The sequence below is a fragment of the Anabrus simplex genome, chromosome 8, assembly GCF_040414725.1.
Source record: "Anabrus simplex isolate iqAnaSimp1 chromosome 8, ASM4041472v1, whole genome shotgun sequence".
NCBI lineage: Eukaryota > Metazoa > Arthropoda > Insecta > Orthoptera > Tettigoniidae > Anabrus > Anabrus simplex.
In genome coordinates, this window is record NC_090272.1 from 37,607,849 (window position 1) to 37,629,227 (window position 21,379).

The 21,379-nt window shown below is 36.6% G+C and overlaps 1 protein-coding gene across 1 annotated transcript in view; it reads left to right on the forward strand.

The window, feature by feature from the left end:
* The window catches only part of LOC136879285 (ankyrin repeat and MYND domain-containing protein 1), a 299,890-nt gene that overhangs the window by 172,304 nt on the left and 106,207 nt on the right, over positions 1–21,379 (forward strand). Inside the window, exon 11 of the mRNA XM_068228945.1 lies at positions 2,225–2,396. Coding sequence (XP_068085046.1) covers positions 2,225–2,396 — 172 coding nt within the window. The remainder of the gene's footprint in view (positions 1–2,224; positions 2,397–21,379) is intronic.

A 21,379-nucleotide genomic window follows, 5' to 3' on the forward strand; every position in this document is an offset into this window, starting at 1 on the left:
CAAAACCCACAGATCACACCTACGACAACACATCAGTATTGAAGGTTAACTGCTGCACTCTACAATAAAATATGCGTATTACATTTTATGCCAGTTAAAATATGGGTCGAGCAGGTCAGAAGATTATGAAGTACTATAAAAATCTCTGTCACTGGAAGAATATATATGCAAACACAATATTACTTACATGTTCTTGTCATGAGGGAACCTGAAGAACGACCGTGCATTTTTCTCTACTTCGTAATTACTGCAGCCAAACACAGCACATACCTTTCCCCTCATGTTGAGAGGAGATATCAAGGAATGACACACGCTACTGTTTAATTAGCTTTGTCAACTCCTGAAAACGCATAAATAACACCAAAAACTTCACACAAAAATACACGTGCTCTTATGAGAGAATCAGTACTGTTCAGGTCTATCCGCTAGAGTGAGCTCCAATAGCTGTCCCTCGATATCTCGCTCAGTGTCGCGTATTGTCTCTACTGTATTTGCTAAAATGGGAGAAGTAAACAACAGAGTGGGTTAATTTCATGTCTAGCTTATGTATAAAGCTTATACATAAACACTGATGATAAAAATGCAATTTGTTTATGGAATGGCAGAATATTTGACTCTGGAAAACCTTTAATGTGTCGGTTTGAGGAAAAGGAATCCATACATGATTTTGATGGCTCTTTCTTTGTAGGATTTCCAAATTATTAACATAATCTTTCTTACATCATCCCCAAATGAAGCTTATGTACGTTAAATATGGGTATATCATTGCATAATATATACACTTCAAATGTTGGTGAGAATAATTACTGTATCTTAATCTGTTCCTATCAAAGGGGTAATTTTGCTGATTTCATAATCAATATGGCTTTTTCGGGAAAGTATCGAGTCTAATACTATATCAAAATACATAGCTGAGTTGACTCTCTCTACTACTACTAAAATATTTTCATTCCTCCCATGAAGAGGGGAGGCAAGCCTCTTAGACGCCAGGAGATTTGTTACGGTGAAGGAGATGCTCGGAAAAGGTGAGGGGGTCGGTGGCCAATAATTAAAAAGTTAATTTCCTTGTTACTGTTGACATGACCGATACAGAAATACCATCCTTTTTAAATTCTGAGCAAGTACAGACAAAACTCTTATTTTATATATATAGATGTGCTAATATCTATACATGTTTCAGCCTATCTAAAGGCCATCCTCAGTAGAAGCTCAAATATTACTTTTATGCAAAGAAATAAAATGTATGGAATTAAAAGACAATGATCATGATCAATGTATTAAGAACATAATAAAAACATGTTGAAGTAGAAAAATCCTCTCATCTGAAAACTCATTTGGTTGACATAAAACTTACTAATTCTTTTAAAAGTGGAAATCTGTGTTGCGCAGCATAGTGAGACCATCAATAAGGGGATAATGAGTATTCATCATCTGTAATGGGAAAAAAGGAATGAATGGATGAAACAAAAAACTAAAAATCTCACGTGGAAAGAAAAGGCTCAATCAACTTACTCGTTAGAAGGACGTCGTCTCGCGTGGTACGACCTTGTCAGTCTCATGTCTCTATTGACACTAAGCGTGTGTGTAGCTGGCAGCGGGTCACAGCTGGTGTGGTTGGTTGGGGAAACAGAAGGTGGAAGGAGGAGGTTTAAGGTATGGGAGGGGGATATTGAGGGAAGGGCGGGTTTAGTTCTGGAATGTCAACGGTGAAACTCGTTTTTATTAACAAAGTGTTGACAGATGAGAGGGACAAAGGTTTCCAGCAAAATATTTTTCTTCTCGTTGATTTCATTTAAGTTGTGTAAGGAATTGTTGTATTGGTCAATATCAATATAAATATTCTCAAGTATATTGAGTATGGAACCTTTCTGTTCATAATGTAAAATCTTTAAATTCTGATCAATTGTTGTGTATTTATGATTTAGTTCCTTACAATATTCGCTCATGGCTGAGTAGCGGTTATACTTCAAGGAGTTAAGATGTTCAGTGTATCTTATATTGAAACTACGGCCTGTTTGTCCTATGTACATTGAAAAACAAGACTGCCACTTTAATTTGTATACCCCAGAGTTTGTAAATTTGCTGCTATCATTGACAGTATGGAAATTAAAATCTATTTTAGAATTGGTGTGAGTGGTCTTGAAAGCTGTTTTCATGTGAAAGTTTGTAAGTCGATATGGAACTTTCATGAGATTTATTGTTTGCATGTACTTACTATTTCCAGAGCCAGAGTGATTGTGAAGACAGTCGTCCAGTTGCTGAACAGAGGTGCAAATCCTAACAACAGTGATGTACCACGCCCCCCACTCATCCTCGCAATATATAGCAAGGACATAGAGTTGGTTAAAATTCTGTTGGAGATGGAAGCTGACCCAAACAGACCAACAGCACTAACTGTAAGAGACCTTTGTTGCTTTTAAATTAGTGTATAGTAAAGCCGTGGTAATTTGTCACCATTTTAACCACCAGTTTTTGTTAACGATCACATTGTTTAAACCACACCACACACAAAATTGGACGTAAGCTTCTGCAATCGAGTTTTTCATCACAACCAGTTTCCTAAATATCTAGGTGTAACATTGGAATGCACTTTATCATTCAAGCAACATATATATTGAACTTACCTAAGAAACTGAAAACTCAAAACAATATTCTTTAGAAAATTTGCGGAAAAACTTAGGGATCTACTGCAAGCACTTTACAACATTCTACCCTTGGTCTGGTTTATTCCAATGCAGAGTATTGTTCTCCTGTATGGCTTAATAGCCCATACACCCGATACGTTGATACACAGCTGAACAGCAGCATGTGCCTTATTTCAGGCACAATCAGGTCTACGCCAATCTATTGGCTCCCGCTGCTCACGGGAATAATGCCATCTGATCTGCGCCGATCGAACACCCTCTTGAGAGAGTACCGTAAAATCTACACACAAAAAAACCCATTATCGGTACAAGAAGACATCCCTGCGCTCAATTTTCAGATGTTCAATTCACGCCATCCACCTTTGCGTGATGCTGCTGACGTGGCTCGTAACAGCATTAATGCTGTGAAAGTTTGGAAGGACTGGTGGGAATCTTCACAGACTTTTCCTTCCACAACATTTTCTGGTGCACAAACTATTAGTGGATTTCATCTACTGCGCAGGCAGTGGATCACTCTTAACAGAGTTCGGACAGGCCATGGGAGATGCAGAGACTCGCTCTACAAGTGTAACTGCATAACGTCACAGGAATGCGACTGTGGTGCTCAATGGCAAATCATCGCTCACATCGTTGGCAGCTGCAAGCTATGTGCTTACTCAGGTAGCTGGGCTGATTTCTTTATACTATCAGAGGCAGCGTTTAGAGTGGATGGAAGGGCTGTACATCCTGATATGAAATCGTTTTCTTGTTATTGTAATATATTCAATTGTATATGTGTAGATTTTATGCCATATGCTAAATAATAAATAATAATCCCTGCCTCATTCCCATACGCAGTGATGTGGCTGATGCAGTCAGTGCAGTGATTGTTATTGTTCGTTGTATAACCTCTATTTCTGCATCACATTTCTGCTTAAATGTTCTTTTATGCACTATACTGTCCCCAGTTTGACCTTGTAACCATAATCGAGATAATTACACCTACACAAACTGATAATAAATAATAATAATAATAATAAATATTGACATAAAATATGAATAAAGAAATAGTAAAGTGACCCAGTGGCGGTGAATACACATCAGAGCATGGAAACGTAACGGATAACTTTCAATACGCAAAATTAAATCATATACAAGGCAACACTTACAGGCCTAATAATGACAACTAAGCAAGGATGTGGAAGCTGCTGGAACCCTATGAGGTCCATGGGAAGGTATGGCATTATGGGGGAGAAAAAGTTTACGATCTTCACCTCAAAACTTATCATATTAACATAATCAAAACCAATATTACAAGAAACAAGGTCATGACATAGAAACTGATACTTATTCACAAATGAAGGGTGTTTAAAAGACTTTAACAAAATACAGTTCCACGACATGGAATCAAGACATACTTAAGTAACTTAGAGAAAAATTGATTTAACATAGAAAGGTGATGCTACATTACAATGTATAGTTTAAAACAAAAGTAAGTGATAGAACCGAAATTATGGCAACGGAATCTAGAGCAAACCCGGACACGTTAAATTTAAAACTTTAAAAATTACATCAAGCAAATAAATACCGAAATGCAAAAGAATTAAATTAAATCAGACAAAATCATAAAACATAGAGAATGACATTGAAATAACACTTACTGCGATGGTATATTCGAGACTACGCGTACACAATAACAAATGAAAAATAATAATAATAATAATAATAATAGAGTAATAAAATATGAATTAAGGAATACCGGTAGTAAATAATAGACACTTAATAATATGAATAAGTAAATAGAAAATGACGCAGTGGCGGTGAATTCACATCAAAACGTGGAAACGTGACGAGTATCCATCGATACGCAATATTAAATCAAATACAGGGAACACTTACAGGCCTAAAAATGACAACTAAGAGAGGAGAGTGGAAGGTGCTTGGAAGCCCCATGAGGTCTATGGGAACGTATAACGTTATGGGGAGAAAGGACTTACAAGAAACACCCTCTAGTTCAACTACTGTATATTCAAAATAACAACGAAAAATTACAAAACAAAGTTAAATCACAAAGCAGCTGATACTTAACGCTTTTGACAAACAGATAAAAACACAAATGAATGAATTGTTGAATTTTGAAAAAAAGTGAAAGATGAAATTATAAACAGCGGGAATCTTGGGCAAACTCCGACACATTAAATTTAAAAAAAGACATTAAGGAAGGAAATACCGAAATACCAAAGTAATAAAGTACATTAAACGAAACCAGAAAACATTGAGATTAATATTGAAATAACACTTACCGCGGAAAGGCAGGAGTTTCTGAGGGAAGCCCTCGAGCTTGCGCTTGCTAGGTCGGTCGAATGTAAATGACGCCGAGCACACGCATGAAAATTCTGAAGCGGGCAGGAAGTCTGGAAATGGCCTGATCACAACCGATCAATGGGAAACAATTTCCACCAGATTCCCTATATTTTCGCCAATAGGAAATCTCGTTGTTCTAGCGAATGAAATTGCATGACCATATATGGTCATATTAAGATAGTTAGCAACTTCTCGAGATTTCCTATTGTGACACCTATGGGAATCAACATCTATACCTATTTCAACACCCATAACCGCGCATGCGGTACAGGCTGTTTCAAATTAAAGCACCTTTACATTTTTTTTTTAATGTTACCAAATTACAACTTGATATACAGATCACTTAATCACTCTTGCAATGTTAACAATCCAATCTTGAGGTTTTCTTAAATTACATTTTTACTAGTTACATAATTTTTGAATCAAAATACTTCTTGCATTTTTAAATATTCATACAGTTCAATATTTCTTGCCTATTGCCTAAAAGAAAAATTATTACACACATATTTAAATTAATATTTCTTGCCGTTACATAAAATAATTCCAGTAGAGTCCAGAGTTCCAACCAAAAAATGAAATCTTTCAGACACTTTTAATTAAAAAAACTTTAAAATTATATTTCCATTATTGTAGTTCTCCATCTCACCACATACTACACTTACCAATAAAAACAGGAGTTGCTCGTTCAGGCAGTTGGATGTAAATGATGCCGATCACACGCATCATTTTTCCGAAGCCAGCAGAAGACTGGAAATGGCCCGATCACAATTAACCAATAAGTTCAAACTTACACTAGATTCCTGTTTGCCAATACAATTGCATGACCATATATGGTCATTTAATGGCCTACTGATGCAAGAGGAATTACATCATCTGTTTCAACATCGGTAACTGTGCTTGTGGTATAGGATGCTTCAAAATACAGCACCTTACAAAATTTTACATCAGATTACAATTTTGACATACAAAATTACATAAAACTTACATACAAAAAAATCACTTCAAAACACTTTTGCATCTTGCATTGTTCATACTGTTCAATATATCTTGATGTTTCCTTATTTTAAAAAAAGATTACAAACATGTTCCCTATGGGAATCAACATCTGTATTATCTGATGGCCAGGCAGGCATCAACTTTTTGGAAATGAGACATAGCTCTCATAGTGCATTGGCACTGCTGGTGGCTTCAAGTAGCCTATGCAGTGGCCTCCACGGTATGCACTAGCCTTGCGTCTTGGGTGGTGTGCTAAGTCCCAACTGATGAGCCTAACTTAGCACACGAGGGTGAAACGCAGGCAACCAAGAATGAGTTAGCTGGAAAATTTATAATGTCCAATAACGGACCATTATATTGGTATTATAAATTTACTCATTCGGGACAAATATTTTAAATTCCCTATGGGAATCAACATCTGTATTATCTGATGGCCAGGCAGGCATCAACTTTTTGGAAATGAGACATAGCTCTCATAGTGCATTGGCACTGCTGGTGGCTTCAAGTAGCCTATGCAGTGGCCTCCACGGTATGCACTAGCCTTGCGTCTTGGGTGGTGTGCTAAGTCCCAACTGATGAGCCTAACTTAGCACACGAGGGCGAAACGCAGGCAACCAAGAATGAGTTAGCTGGAAAATTTATAATGTCCAATAACGGACCATTATATTGGTATTATAAATTTACTCATTCGGGACAAATATTTTAAATTCCCTATGGGAATCAACATCTGTATTAAACATGTTCCAATTACATAAAAATATTCCAGCAGAGTCCAAAGTTCTTATTTCTTCATTTCTCACAATACAAAATATTACAAACAAAAATGAAATCCTTCAGACACATTAAATTAAAAAAACTTTAAAATTATATTTCCCATACTTCCAGTTCTCCGTCCCATCACATATTACAGACCTGAATGGCTAAAACACCTGAGAAACGTAAACAAGTGGCGTTCACATAATCCCAGAAAATGGAAATTATTAAACATTAAGCAAACATGAAAGTGCTATAAGTATGCTACCAGTTTACTTGCAGTGTATCAGGTAAATGACAGCCAGTGTTATCAGATGTGGTGTGGACAAATCAACACATTCGACTTTTGCTCCTTCAAGCCAGATAAATATGGCTATAGACAGCTGAACACCTTTCCTTGCTCCACAGCTAATTAAAGAAGACTGTTGTCTTATCTTAACATACGAAATTAACATCTTTAACAGTCTGTCAGCTTTACTTTTTCCTTATCCTCCAATAGGAGTATAAAGGAAACACATTTCTACTTCATTATAAAGATTGAGCTGTTTATCGCTCCACCCTCAACAGGTTTTGGGTGCATTGACTCTCCGCTCCGGAGAGTGTAATCTTGTGAACTTGCGACATGCAGCTTGATAGTACGGTTTTAACCAAGGACATTCTAATAATTTTATGTTAGACAAACACCTACTTTGATATCCTCTTTTTACTATTTTTAAGAACAATTGGGATCCTGATTATTCACCTTACAGGTTTGAGTTTGAGGCTGATGATGCCCGTAAAATGGGCAAAACATGTCCCTTGTAACTTTTTATGATAAGATTTAATTCTTACTTTACTAGATCTCTTTGTATTGAATAGGTGGATATTAAAATAACACTTGTAACATACTTTGTATTTACCTCCATGTATATCGATGCAGGCTCCCCAGAATTCGAAGGCCTGCATGCTTTACTCAAGGCAAAAGTGGATTGGGTACCACCTCGAGTAGTAGATGCTGCTGAAATTTTCTCCACACCTTAGTTGAAAAACTGTAGATTGGGGTCAGTGATATTTCACATTGACCAAAATACTACCAAGGTTGTGAGCCTTGAAGAGCCTCACAATGTTTTCTGGCTAAAAGAAGGCATTTCCTACTACTCTAACTAGGTACGTTTTTCTGTGGCTGACTGCAGTGGTTACCCATTGGGCAATGGGGTTGCCACATCCCTGCACAGTTATTGTTTGTTTGTTTGTTTGTTTGTTTGTTTGTTTGTTTGTTTGTTTGTTTGTTTGTTTGTTTGTTTGTTTGTTTGTTTGTTTGTTTGTTTGTTTGTTTGTTTGTTTGTTTGTAGAATGTTCCAGTGAGCTAGTGGCTCAAGGAGGGACTGCCCTTTACAATCACAGCTTGGCAGCTTTTAATTTCAGTTAACAGATAAGGCATAGGCCTACATATATAACAAGGAATGTTTTACAAATATTAATTTACATCATAACATCATTATTTTACATGAAAAAAAGATTATATTCAAAATAATGTAAACATAGGTGGAAAAAAAAGGTACACAGTGGTGTTCAATTTGTTCTCCAACATACTGTTCAAAGAAGTACCTGTGTACTTCTTTCTTAAATCTGTACAACTTATTGATTTGTTTCAATTCTGGAGGTAGATTGTTAAAGGCTGTGCTTGCTGAATAAGAAATGCTTTTAACACCATATTTGGTAGTATTAGTGGAATCTTTGTAAAACTGGTTTGCTGATCTTGTGTTATGGGTGTGAATATCTTTGCTGTATTGTAGTTCTGTATTAACAGAAATCATATTATTTTTATACCTGAACATAAATAAAGCTTGAGAGTATTAATCTGGCATTGTACTGGCAATATGTTTGTTTCCTGAAAAACTTCCACAGATGGTTTTAGTAAATCATATCCGTACATAATTTTCAAAACTCTCTTTTGGAGTACTTCTAGTCCCTTTACAGCTTCCTGTGTACAATTTCCCCATATTATATTCATGTACATAAGGTGTGAATGTATGAGGGAGGTATATATGTTTCTTAAGTGTAGATTGTTTATTCCATAGTCCTTCAGTCTTTTTAGTACTCCAATTACACTAATAATTTTTTTCTTTACATCTGAGATATGCTCATTCCAACTTAAGTTATTGTCTAAAGCCAGGCCTAAATATGAAAACTGCTTTACTCTTTCAATGGGCCCATTGCCAATTTTTACAACATTACAGGTATTGATAATTTGTGTTGGTTTATGGAATATCATGTACTTTGTTTTTGAGGTGCTTATTACTACACTCATGCTCAGAAATTAAGGATAATGCTGATACATGGTGAAACAACGCTATGGTGGGTGGTTTGCGGTTTTAAATCACCTCGGGGTATGACCATGTGGTACATTTGACCTGCGATCATCGCACGGTGGTGCTGGCAACATTCCAAATACGCAGAGGTGTGTTGGTGCATGTCAGAGTACGGTGCAGCGAGTAAGTGTGCAGATATTTTCAGACGTGCTAATGGTGACTGTGTGGTGAAAATGGCTCAACGAACACATATTGATGACGTTATGAGGGGTAGAATAATAGGGCAACTGGAGGCTGGTCAAACACAGCAGGGCGTAGCATGGGCCCTCTGTGTTCCATAATGTGTGATCTCAAGATTATGGCAACAATTCCAGCAGAGAGGAGACGTGTCCAGGCGCTACAGTACGGGACATCTGCAGTGTACAACACCACAAGAAGACCGATATCTCACTATCAGTGCCCGCAGACGGCCACGGACTACTGCTGGCAGCCTTGCTCGGGACCTTGGCACAGCCACTGGAACACTTGTCTCCAGACACACAGTCTACAGACAACTGAACAGACACGGTTTATTTGCCCAGACACCTGCAAGGTGCATTCCACTGACCCCTGTTCACAGAAGAGCCCTTAAAGCCTGGTGTCAAGGACACAGTACATGGTCATTGGAACAGTGGTCCCAGGTTATGTTCACGGACGAGTCCAGGTACAGTCTGAACAGTGATTCTCGCTGGATTCTCATCTTCACAATTAAGTATTTATTTTCCACCTAGTCGATACAATGATTGCTTAAGGCAATTTTTAATGGTCAAAAGTGGTACATGTTTCGTATATTATCAACATCTTCAGCCACATAACACTGTTTAGATGAAAAATGTATAAAATTGACAAAGTAATGCTTTAGAGGAAGTGTCCTTAAAATTAACATAAGATTGAACCAGGAACCAGATACCAACCCCGTAATGTCCTTGAAAGGGACCTGTATGGAGGTAGTGGTTTGATGGTGTGGGGTGGGATTATGATTGGTGCATGTACACCCCTGCATGTCTTTGACAGGGGAACTGTAACAGGTCAAGTGTATCGGGACGTCATTTTGCACCAGTATGTCTGCCTTTTCAGGGGTGCAGTCGGTTCCACCTTCCTCCTGATGGATGATAACACACGGCCCCAAAGAGCTGCCATCATGGAGGAGTACCGTGAAACAGAAGATATCAGGCAAATGAAGTGGCCTGCCTGTTCTCCAGACCTAAACACCATCAAGCACATCTGGGATGCTCTCGGTCGATGTATCGCTGCAGTCTTCAAACCCCTAGGACACTTCAGGAGCTCCGACAGGCACTGGTGCAAGAATGGGAGGCTACACCCCAGCAGCTGGTCGACCACCTGATCCAGAGTATGCCAACCCGTTGTGCGGCCTATGTACGTGTGCATGGTGATCATATTCCATATTGCTGTCGGGGTACATGCGCAGGAAACAGTGGCGTTTTGTAGCACATATGTTTTGGGACGGTTTTCTCAACTTATCACCAATACCATGGACTTACAGGAACGTTTCATTTGTGTTCACTATGTGCCTATGCTATTAGCACTACTTTTGTGTAGTGCCATGTTGTGTGGCACCACAATATGCAATTATCCCTAATTTATGAGCCTGAGTGTAGATTACTGGTATTTTTGTTCAGCCATGATGTTAGTATGTCCAGATCTTTTTGCATATACTCCATAATCATTTGTTCACAACTGCTGTCATAAAATATAAAAATATCATCTGCAAACAGGAATATCTTACCAGTAAACTCAAGATAACCTATATCATTAATAAATATTAGAAACAGTGATGGCCCCAGCACTGGCCCTTGTGGGACACCATGCTTAACATTGTAGATGGGCCCTTTAGTTTCATTGATATTAGCATATTGCTTCCTATCAGTTAAGTAATTTTTAAACCATTCAAATGCTCTTCCTCTAATTCCTGCATTTGCTAGTTTATTAAGTAGTAGGATATGGTTAACTGTGTCAAATATCTTTGCAAGATCTCTGAAAAGTCCACCTGCTATTTTATTACTATCTAATGCATTTTGTATAAGGGACACTATGTCAAAAGCAACTGAAAGTGTACTATGTTTGGGTAGGAAGCCATACTGAAATTTGAAGAAGAAATGTGTTTTTATTAGGAAATTCAAAACTTTTTTTTATTTTATTACTACTTGCAATTTTACATTTATCTGGTATTACCTTTGCAATGACAAATTAATTATCTTGGTGAGCAAGGGGGCCAGATGATTTACACACCTCTGGAGGAATATGTTATTTATTCCGTCATCTGTGTAGTTATTCTTGTTGGCTAGTGCTTCTGTGATCTGTGTAACTTCCTTAACATCTGTTGGTCTAAAGTATACAGAGTTGCAGATCACATGATTAGAGAGCAAAGATGGGTTACATGGACCAAGATCTTTAACCAAGTTTTCAACTACATTAACGAAAAATGTGTTAAAACTTTATAAATATCTTTACTAGAAGTGTGTAGAACATTTCAAATCAAATCAATCAAAATCTCTTTATTTGCAAATGAGGTGTCTACCTCAGTGGCAAATGGTACACTAAAATACATTATTGTCAAGCACTAAATGTTAAATTAACAAGAGAAGAAAATTTTCCCAAAATACAATATTATACAATTTACGCTAACAATTTTTTCTATTAAACACACAGCTCATCCTTAATAAATTTATATTGTTTACAAAATTCTACTTATAATATCTCCTGTACTACGGTACTTACAAATATAGTCAACTGATATACAGTATGTGGAATTACTTCAAATGATACTATACAACTGGTATAAGATTAAAATTTACATTGCATTTATTTACTTATTTATTTTTTTACGCATTCTGGAACCTAAGTAGCATAACGACCTGCTGCGTCTTAACCAGAGCCCCTTTTGCCACCACTTTTCAGAGTTCCTGGGAATTCCCCATTTTCATACACAAGTTCTATAACTTTTGGTTTACTATTAGTTCTACCAAGTATCTGGTTTACTGCCTTCCACATTTCTTTATTAGTATCCCCTTTTCTAATTCACTATCACTATTAGCCATATTCAATCGTTTTTACGATGTGGCCTCTTTAAGTCTGAAGCAAGGTAGGTTTTCATGAGTTCTCTCCATCTGGGATGGACTTGAACGATGTTCTGCAAATTGATCCAGTAATCTTCCGGATGTCTTTATCCCATCTGTCCGGTAGTCTTCCCTTAGGTCTCAGATGATCTTTCAGACTCCACTCAAGCACAAGCTTTGTCCACCTACCATCAGTTCTCTGAGCAACATGGCCTGCCCACTGCCATTTTAGGGTAAACACCCTTTCTGATATGTCACTCACCTTTGTGACTGACCTGATGTAATCTGCTCTCTTCCTGTCTTTCTTCATGAAGCCTAGCATAAACCATTCCATAGCTCTTTGGGTTGTTCTGAGTTTTTGCTTAACAAACTCGCTCAATGTCCAGGTTTCACAACTGTAAGTCAGTACAGGGAGAACACATTGGTCAAAGACTATCTTCTTTAGGTGGGTTGGCATGTTGGATTTGAAGATTGAAGATTTTCTTCCGTAGGCTTCCCATCCTAGTTTTATACGTTCTAAATATTCATTCATTCATTCATTCATTCATTCATTCATTCATTCATTCATTCATTTATTTATTTATTTATTTATTTATTTATTTATTTATTTATTTATTTATTTATTTATTTATTTATTTATTTATTTATTTATTTATTTATTATAGAATGTCCCAGTGAGCTAGTGGCTCAGAAGTTTCAACGCAAGTCAATTAATAGTGATGTTTTAAGGAAGGTTATAAGTAGTCTTCTGAAATATTTAAACACATACAAGTGTAGGGAAAGATGCGTATGTCAATGAGGTGTTATGCTAATTATATTTTGGTTTATTCTCAAGAAGCAATACCACAGATAGTGAGTTTTGATGAATGTGAAGTACGATATAGGTTTATATCAAATCATAGGTTACCGAGGTCATAAATAAAGACAACTTATTGCCAAATGTATGTCAATATAGGTTAAATATGGTAACATATTGCTAGGAATATGTTAGTTGTTGATCCATGAAATATTAATTTTACTGAGTTCAGAAGTTAATTGAGTTGTGCGTTACATTGAATTGATTAAATAATATTTGCATATGTAGCAATATAAATGTGATGAAAATATGAGGTAAGGAATGTGAGATTAAGGAATAATATTATCTTGGATAAAGTAGTTGAGGAATTATGATAAATATGACGATGTATGAGGAAAGATTTTTATGTAAGGTTAATTAATGAAAGATTAAGTAACACAAATATGGATCAAGGTTATAATAGATGCTAGTAATGATGTGAAATATGGAATAACCTATAAAATGAGTTTATGGCAATTTGACGAGACAATAATAGATTATGGTTGTACCGGGCGGTACACCTCCACGCCGCTAATTCAAACTTTGCGCCAGTTGAAACTCCCCTACTGGAGGAAGTCTGAACCTTATCTAATGTGTTAATTTTCAAGTTTCTCAGAAGATGTCACTACATGGAAATTTTGAAGTTTCTGAACTGGGTCGTTTTCGATGTATTTTTGTTTTGCCTGTAGTAAGAAGTGTGAACATTCTCTTCCAGAGGACACTACTGAAGAACTACAATGGTGCACCCTAGTGCGAAGTGAAAGAACTGTTTTTTGGAGAAATTTTTATTTCAAAAGTTTGTTCCTTGTTAAATTTCTTTCTGTTATTGTTTAAGTTGGCTGTATAACCCTTTCTTTCCCCTTGTTTTGAATTTAGCCAATCCCGAATTTCTTTAATTAATTTATGACCAATCCGGTGTATCTTCTCCAAAGGGGATATGTTGCTTAACCCTAGCCAATAAAGTTTTTGTGGGAGGGTGTTCTCATTCCTGAAACGCCTCGAACTTTCCGCGAGAGTATATAAACTGCTGATTTTCGGGTCTCCGCGCCACTTCAGTAACATCTTTCAGTGTGTAAAGTACGTAGCAGGGGGCGGGAAGCGCCTCTTTCTTCGGGCAGCAGTTCGTCCACAAGGTAATGGCCTTTTAATAACTTCTTTTCTTGCTAGCTCAGCAGTTTAACTCTCGGGGCAGGTCTGAAGCCGTTTCCATGTAACTTTCCTTTAATAATGTAAAGACACTCGGTGTCAATTCTTTCTGTTTTAACTACATATTGGGATAGAGAGTGCTTAACCCTCTCGAGCTCCCACTCATATTGTATTGAGGTAAACTTATTTTCTCAACCGGTTCCTCCTTAACGTAATGTAAATTGTTTCCTTCTAAAAGTCACCTCTTTAGTATGGGATTAGCCCTTGCATTAACGGCCTAGTGCCAAGTAGGTTTTAAACAAATATATTAGGAGTGCAGATCGCCTCCTCTCAAATTGGTATTTTAGAGGCCATGTAATTAACCTTTTCTCTCTTAATAGGCCTCAGTAGGTTGGGTATTTTACCCCTGTGTTTATGTCCTTAGAGGACAGCTTGAAGGTGGAATTTGGTGTGGCCTTTGATAGGCTTGAACGTTGAGAGCAGTTTGCTCTTTTTGAAATTTGGTTCTACGTGCCTCGAGGAGGCTTTACTGTGTAATTGGGAGCAAGTGCTCCTGGGCATGATTGGGGTCTTCTGCCCCTTTGTTGAATTCTGTACATTGTAAAGTTGGGCTAATTGCTCAAGAATTGTGTGTCTGGCTCTCGGAGCCCAAATCCTGTAACTCTGTAATTGTACATTCTCGAATAGCGGCTTTGCTACTCTGTACCTGCCATTCTTGTTATTTCTTGATTTTGCAAAGAAAATATAACCTTGTTAAAATTTTAATTAACTTTAATTTCGTAGCCTGAGACCTGTTCACCCCCGCACCTTCTTTCACCTCTGCTGTTCCACAGATACCTCGGAACAATGGTCATCAAAAATAATTTCAAGTAATCTATAATTAAGAATCTGATGGCAACTTCAAAGAGAATTTCATATTATATTTAAGGTTTAAGCTGATTTAAGCTGAGATAGCAGATAATTGATAGCAAGTACGATTTTAGTGTCTTCATTATGTTAGCCTATCAGTATTAAAGAATTAGGAAGTTCATCGCTGGTATTCTTTGTCGACTTGCTATCATATGATTGAATTTTATGAAGTGATATGACTTAAATACAACCTTTCAACAAATTTGTTGAAACTATTTAGGACAATTTTACCTATTTCTTAGGAAAGTACTTCGAACATAACTATTCATGATTAATATTTTTTTAAATTATGATAGGTAGCCATTGAAAGCTACAAAAGTGAAACCAATCTTATTCTGCATATGTTAAATCAAATAATTAATCATGTATACCAAAGATGAATGAAATAATCTGCCTTAATCATTCTTGGTTGACCTGAAAAATTTCATTTTATTCTTATTGTATAATTTCAATACTTTCAAACATGTTAATCAATTTTTTTTTTTGTCAACTTAAAAAATGTGTGAATTTTTATTCTTCAATAACAGACATGGGAGATGTGAATTGTAATTTGTCTGAGGTCAAGATGATTTTTATTAAATAATTTCAGTCCGAGCAAACTTCAAGGAGAGGAATTATATTTGTTTATGAAGTCAAAACCTTGGAAGAGCTAATAGTATATTCTATGATTGCAGACTAGAATGTCAAGATCAAGAGAATGAATACAAAACAATACTTCCAGAGAAATATTAGTGTAAATAGTAAAAAATATTGGAATCATAGATTTGACTTATCTGAAGTACACTACATTATTCTGAATAAATAATAGTTATTAAGAATTTAATCCATTATTATTATTATTATTATTATTTATAGATTATAGTAATATTATAAGACAATCTTATAGTTTATAATAAGTTGATGAATCTACAGTTGAATTTTAGGGCACAAAGGTCCATAAAACTTAAATATCGCAAATGAAGGAGAGATAGCAGATAATTCTCAGTCAAAGTCACGTAAAATATTTTATGGTCAACGTAATCCCTGAGATGTTCTCCGACTTTAGCTGCAGAATTTCTTGAATGCCAACGTGGGCTAAAAGGAAGAAATAGAGGATACCCAATAACCACGTAATGGCGCAATAGCGCATTTCCCAAAGATCTTCAATGACTACATCCATCTAGATCTCAGTTGACCTCCTCCTCCCTGCCCCCCAGATTTCCAATTAATATCTCTTTCATGATTAATAATATTTTTTTTATTATGATAGGTAGCCATTGAAAGCTAGTCCGCAATAATAGAATATACTATTAGCTCTTTCAAGGTCTTGACTTCATAAACAAATATAATTCCTCTCCTTGAAGTTTGCTCGGATTGAAATTATTTGACATTGGTCTTGCTATCTTGAACTCCTGTTACAGGAATGGGTCAAATGTTCCCCTAGGACGAATGCACTTTCACACTCGAGGCCGTCAAAGTTCTAATGGTTATAAGAAGAAGATTCATTCGGGTTTTAGATGCTCACGTGTTCAAGAATGACCATATTATAGTCTTCAAAACCGTTATTCCTTAGTATACTTAACAAAACTTTTTGTGCATTGTCCTTATTTTAGATGTTCTTGTACAATATTTTAAGAGATCATTGTTCAACATTTTTATTTTACATTTTATAAGATTAGATAGGTTCCACAACCAATAACTTTAAGGGGACACTATAGTGAAATTTCTAACTTCTATATTTGTCAATAAATTTTTACAAAAAAATTTTCTGAAGTGTAACTCCTCAGATATAGCAATGCAACCAACTTTCAATATTGTACCTCTACAACTTTTTGAGTAGGAATTTTTTTACTTTCCTTTTACCAACATTGTAAAAAAAGGTCCCTTGCTTCACAATATTTCTCTATTTGGCACCAAATTTTGCACAAATATGCTGTATAGTTATGCCAACAAACTTCAGTATCAAACTTTGTTGTTTGATAAATATATTGGCCTGTAGAACTTTTTTATTGTAATGTTTAAATTTTTTTTTAAAATATGTGTACACACAACATTTGGTAGGTCAAAAAAAAAAAAAAATTGAATCACCTTAAACATCAAAATGCACACTGATAGTTATGCATCAACTATCTAACTACTAATGTGTAAAATTTCACCTACATCAGACAAAAATTGCATAATAAGGGATTTTTTTTCTGAAAGAAATCATGTAGATTTTGCTAAGCCATAAAATGCAAAATAAAAATTTATGCTACTTCACTCACTTTAGAACTGTCCTGCACAATAAGTATGCCCTTCAGACTTCTTTCTTCTTTCCTCCAGTGATATATTCATTACCTTGTTCTTTTTCCTTAGCTCTTTGCTTTCACCTGAGCTCCTTTTCCTGCTTTGGTGTATGCGCCTTTGGTCTCGCTGGTGACTGATGTCCACAGCAGAAGTTGGTACTGGCTTCCTTCTGATGGACTGAAGGACTTCAAGTGTTCTAACACACCCAGTATTGAACTCACTTACAGCACTCGCAATACCAAGCTGAAGTTTATTCCTAGTAACAAATACTTCTTTTGGACGTTTATTCCAAAGAACATTGTGAAGGCTCTCGTTTGGATTTTGTGTCTTCCCTTTTGTGCACCTTTGTGTAAGTGCATCTGATGCAAGTCTCTGATATGTTGGCATTATTTCTAAAACTACATCATACAGAATACCACAATTGCTACTCAATGCTTAGATTGCATTTGAAATTCAAATGAGAGACGTGAGAAAGAGAAAGCAGCAACTGGAGGGGCATGTCCAGTAGAGCATGGGACAGTTAAATGCTAGCGCAGCACCATTTAAAGGAGGCTCTGTGGGCTTTAAAAATGGCGGCATTTAGAAAATAATAGCATGTTTCGAAAGAACACACATCAGGGTATATTTTAGAGTTCTAAACCCAATTTTGGTATTTTCCTCTAAATTCATGAAATTTCACTATAGTGTCCCCTGCTCACATATTCAAGAATGACCATATTATAGTCTTCAAAACTGTTATTCCTTAGTATACTTAACAAAACTTTTTTTGTGCATTGTCCTTATTTTAGATGTTCTTGTACAATATTTTAAGAGATCATTGTTCAACATTTTTATTTTAGATTTTATAAAATTAGATAGGTTCCACAACCAATAACTTTAAGATTGATTTAGGCTGATGACACCCACAAAAAGGGGTGAAACATGTAACTTAAGACATTTTAGTATTATGTAAAATTTTAACCACGTAAAATAGTGGAATGTATTGAATAGGTGGTTCAATAAATATTGTCGTAATATTTGTGATATACGTACTGAGCTCGATAGCTGCAGTCGCTTAAGTGCGGCCAGTATCCAGTATTCGGGAGATAGTAGGTTCGAACCCCACTGTTGGCAGCCCTGAAAATGGTTTTCCGTGGTTTCCCATTTTCACACCAGGCAAATGCTGGGGCTGTACCTTAATTAAGGCCACGGCCGCTTCCTTCCCACTCCTAGCCCTTCCCTGTCCCATCGTCGCCGTAAGACCTATCTATGTCGGTGCGACGTAAAACAACTAGCAAAAAAAAAAAAAAAGTGATATACGTCATCTTCAATACGGAACAAAATTATAATAATTACTTGCAACAAAATTAGACACAAAATATTCATTGAAAATTGCCGGTCTATCACCACCTCTGGCTAAACTATCATCTGAAGTCGCTGTATCTGGCACATGCTTTGTATTGTTCCTGTTGTTTATCAGAGACCAGAATCTCTTGCTGTTACTTTTCACTTCTAAGTTGGCAGAGTTCATGTAGCCCTGGTAATCCCATCTTAGAAATTGTTTATGATGTTTATGAAGGTTTGAAAAGGTTTTATGGCTGACTTCAGAGACAAACTTTTCCACACTTTCCTTTTATTAATTTATGCAATTTTGATGTCACATTTCTTTCATGGAGGGTATCTGGCAGATGTTTTATGAGAGGGAACAAGGTCACAGATTACAGTACGAGTCCAGTCATAAAACAGGTCCACTGCTTCAGTAGCGGCGATTGGGAATTAAAAGTGGGGAACAAAACATGTACAGACAATAAACAGTTCCTGGGTTTGTGGGAGGTATAGCGGATGGGAGAGTGGGGGGTATATATACATCAAAACTGGAAGGAAAAATTGCTACAAAATGGTAAGTTTTTTATGCTCTCTGAGCAAATTTGAAGAGAGAGGTAAAGGTTGACAGTCTACTAACTTAGGTGTGCTAATAATAGCTCTTTGAGATTTCGATTCACTACTATACATACAATAAAACATTCACCTGAGCACCTTTGCATCTCCGAAAACTGTAAAAGTAGTTAGTGTGGCGTGAAGCCAGTAGTATTATAAAAACTTTCACCAATGGAATAATATTAGACCTACACATGTACTACAATTAAATAGAAACATGGCATTATTATACAATTAAAAATCATTTAGTGTTTGACTACACACTAAGAAATTAACAGACACTGCCAGATTGACGAATGCACGTGGCAAGCAGGTGAATCATACCTCAGTGTCTACGACCTTGACAAACATTGTACCTCTGCTACCCTTCCTCACAGCATGCAAAATCGCCACTACTTGCTCTTGTGCTATAGGTACAAATTGGTTAGCCGGGACGAACGACATTTTGTGCTTCTTTACACTAGTAATTTTGTTAATTAAAGAAAATAAAGGAAAGAATTAGCTGGTAAGACAAGAGGGCTTGTATAAATTGCTTTTTCTAATGTACTTCCTGTTTTCAGCTGGCTGAAATGGATTTAAAATGTCATGTTTTCTCCAAAAAGTGGGAGGGTGCCCCCCCACCTAATTGCTGCTACTGCACTGCTTCTTTGACCTCACTCACTTGCAGCAAGTGCCAAGGTAGAACAGAGAGGGTGTGATGGACAGTCTGCCAATCAATCTCGTGCCAGATATGTACACTTGTGGTTCAATTTAACAATATTTTGCCCCACAGAAATAGCTGAAAGCTCAACAGAACCTAGTGGGTAGTCAAGAAGACTATCCCCATAGATGTTCTCAAGGACGTACTGTTGGAGAGCTATCGAGATACCACCTGTCGAGGCTATTAGAAGGGACACCTTGCGCAGGAGAATTCCATGATATAGAGAGGTTAACGTCACCCAGTATAATGACATTGGGATTCTGATTCAGATTATAAAAAAACAAGCAAATAGATATTCAGTGTGGTAAAATTTTACTTCTAACCAAATGGCTTCACAGTCACTACTTTAATCAGTATGTAGGATTTGTGTGCCATTTGGAATTAATGACCAGGGTAACCCCCCTCCCTGAGATCCACAGTTAATTATGAAAATGGAAAACTCTTTGGAAAGAGGGATTTCCATGTCTGAAACAAAGCTGATAAATTAGCTTTCAGAGAAGGCAGTGATATCAAAAGACGATAGTTCTTGTAGGTGAAACTCATAGTCAGTAATTTTTTTAAGAGTGCAGACATTCTGATGGTAAACTGAGAACGCACCAACTGCTGTGGATCCTGGATTTATCTCAACATCGCCAGCTAACAGTAAGAATGTCAATAATAAACTTAAAGTAGACTGAACAGGAAACTGAGATAATTTACTGGAGGCTGGAATCAAAGCTTGCAAGGAAGGTTTGGCAGTCAGCAGTGAAAGAAAATGAAACTCACGAATGGCATTCAACCAGTTTCCATCTTGCTGAGGTATGTTCCATGTTGAAATGGTGAGTTGTACACTCTCTGCAGAAGAGGTATGGGCATGTCAGTGGCTGCTCTAGCACATGGGATACAAACAAAGATATTTAAATTGTACATATGCATTTTTGGAGTAATTTACTATACATGCCTGGATCATCTAGATATTCTTCAGGACACACTATTTGCTTCAACACAAAAACTCCTCTAAGAATGCAGAGGATAAACACACAGAGACCCTCACCCACTGCCATGTACGTATGTATGCAGTTTACAAGGTTGAAATAATGTTGCACAATATAAGTCATTTGTTCAAATTTTCTGATGTTGATAGTATCTATTTACAGTGTAGTCACATAGAGTATTGTAAATTTTGTGTAATCATACAGGAGATCCTTCACCTAATTTGACACCACTACTTAGTATCTGAGGGAGGATTGTGAAGGCAGACTAAATATATTTACAAGATTTGACCACCACAATGATTTCCATGTAATCCAATATTTAAAATGTTCCCTGTGGGTTGGTGATGGAGGACAAAGACAATTTGCACATCTTCAAAGTAAGTGTCAAATCAAGACATCCCTCTCCAATATTAATATTATCCCTTTAGGACCCTTTTCTCCTTTTGTGTTTGTCCTGTGTTCTTAATATTTTGCCACTGGTATTTATTT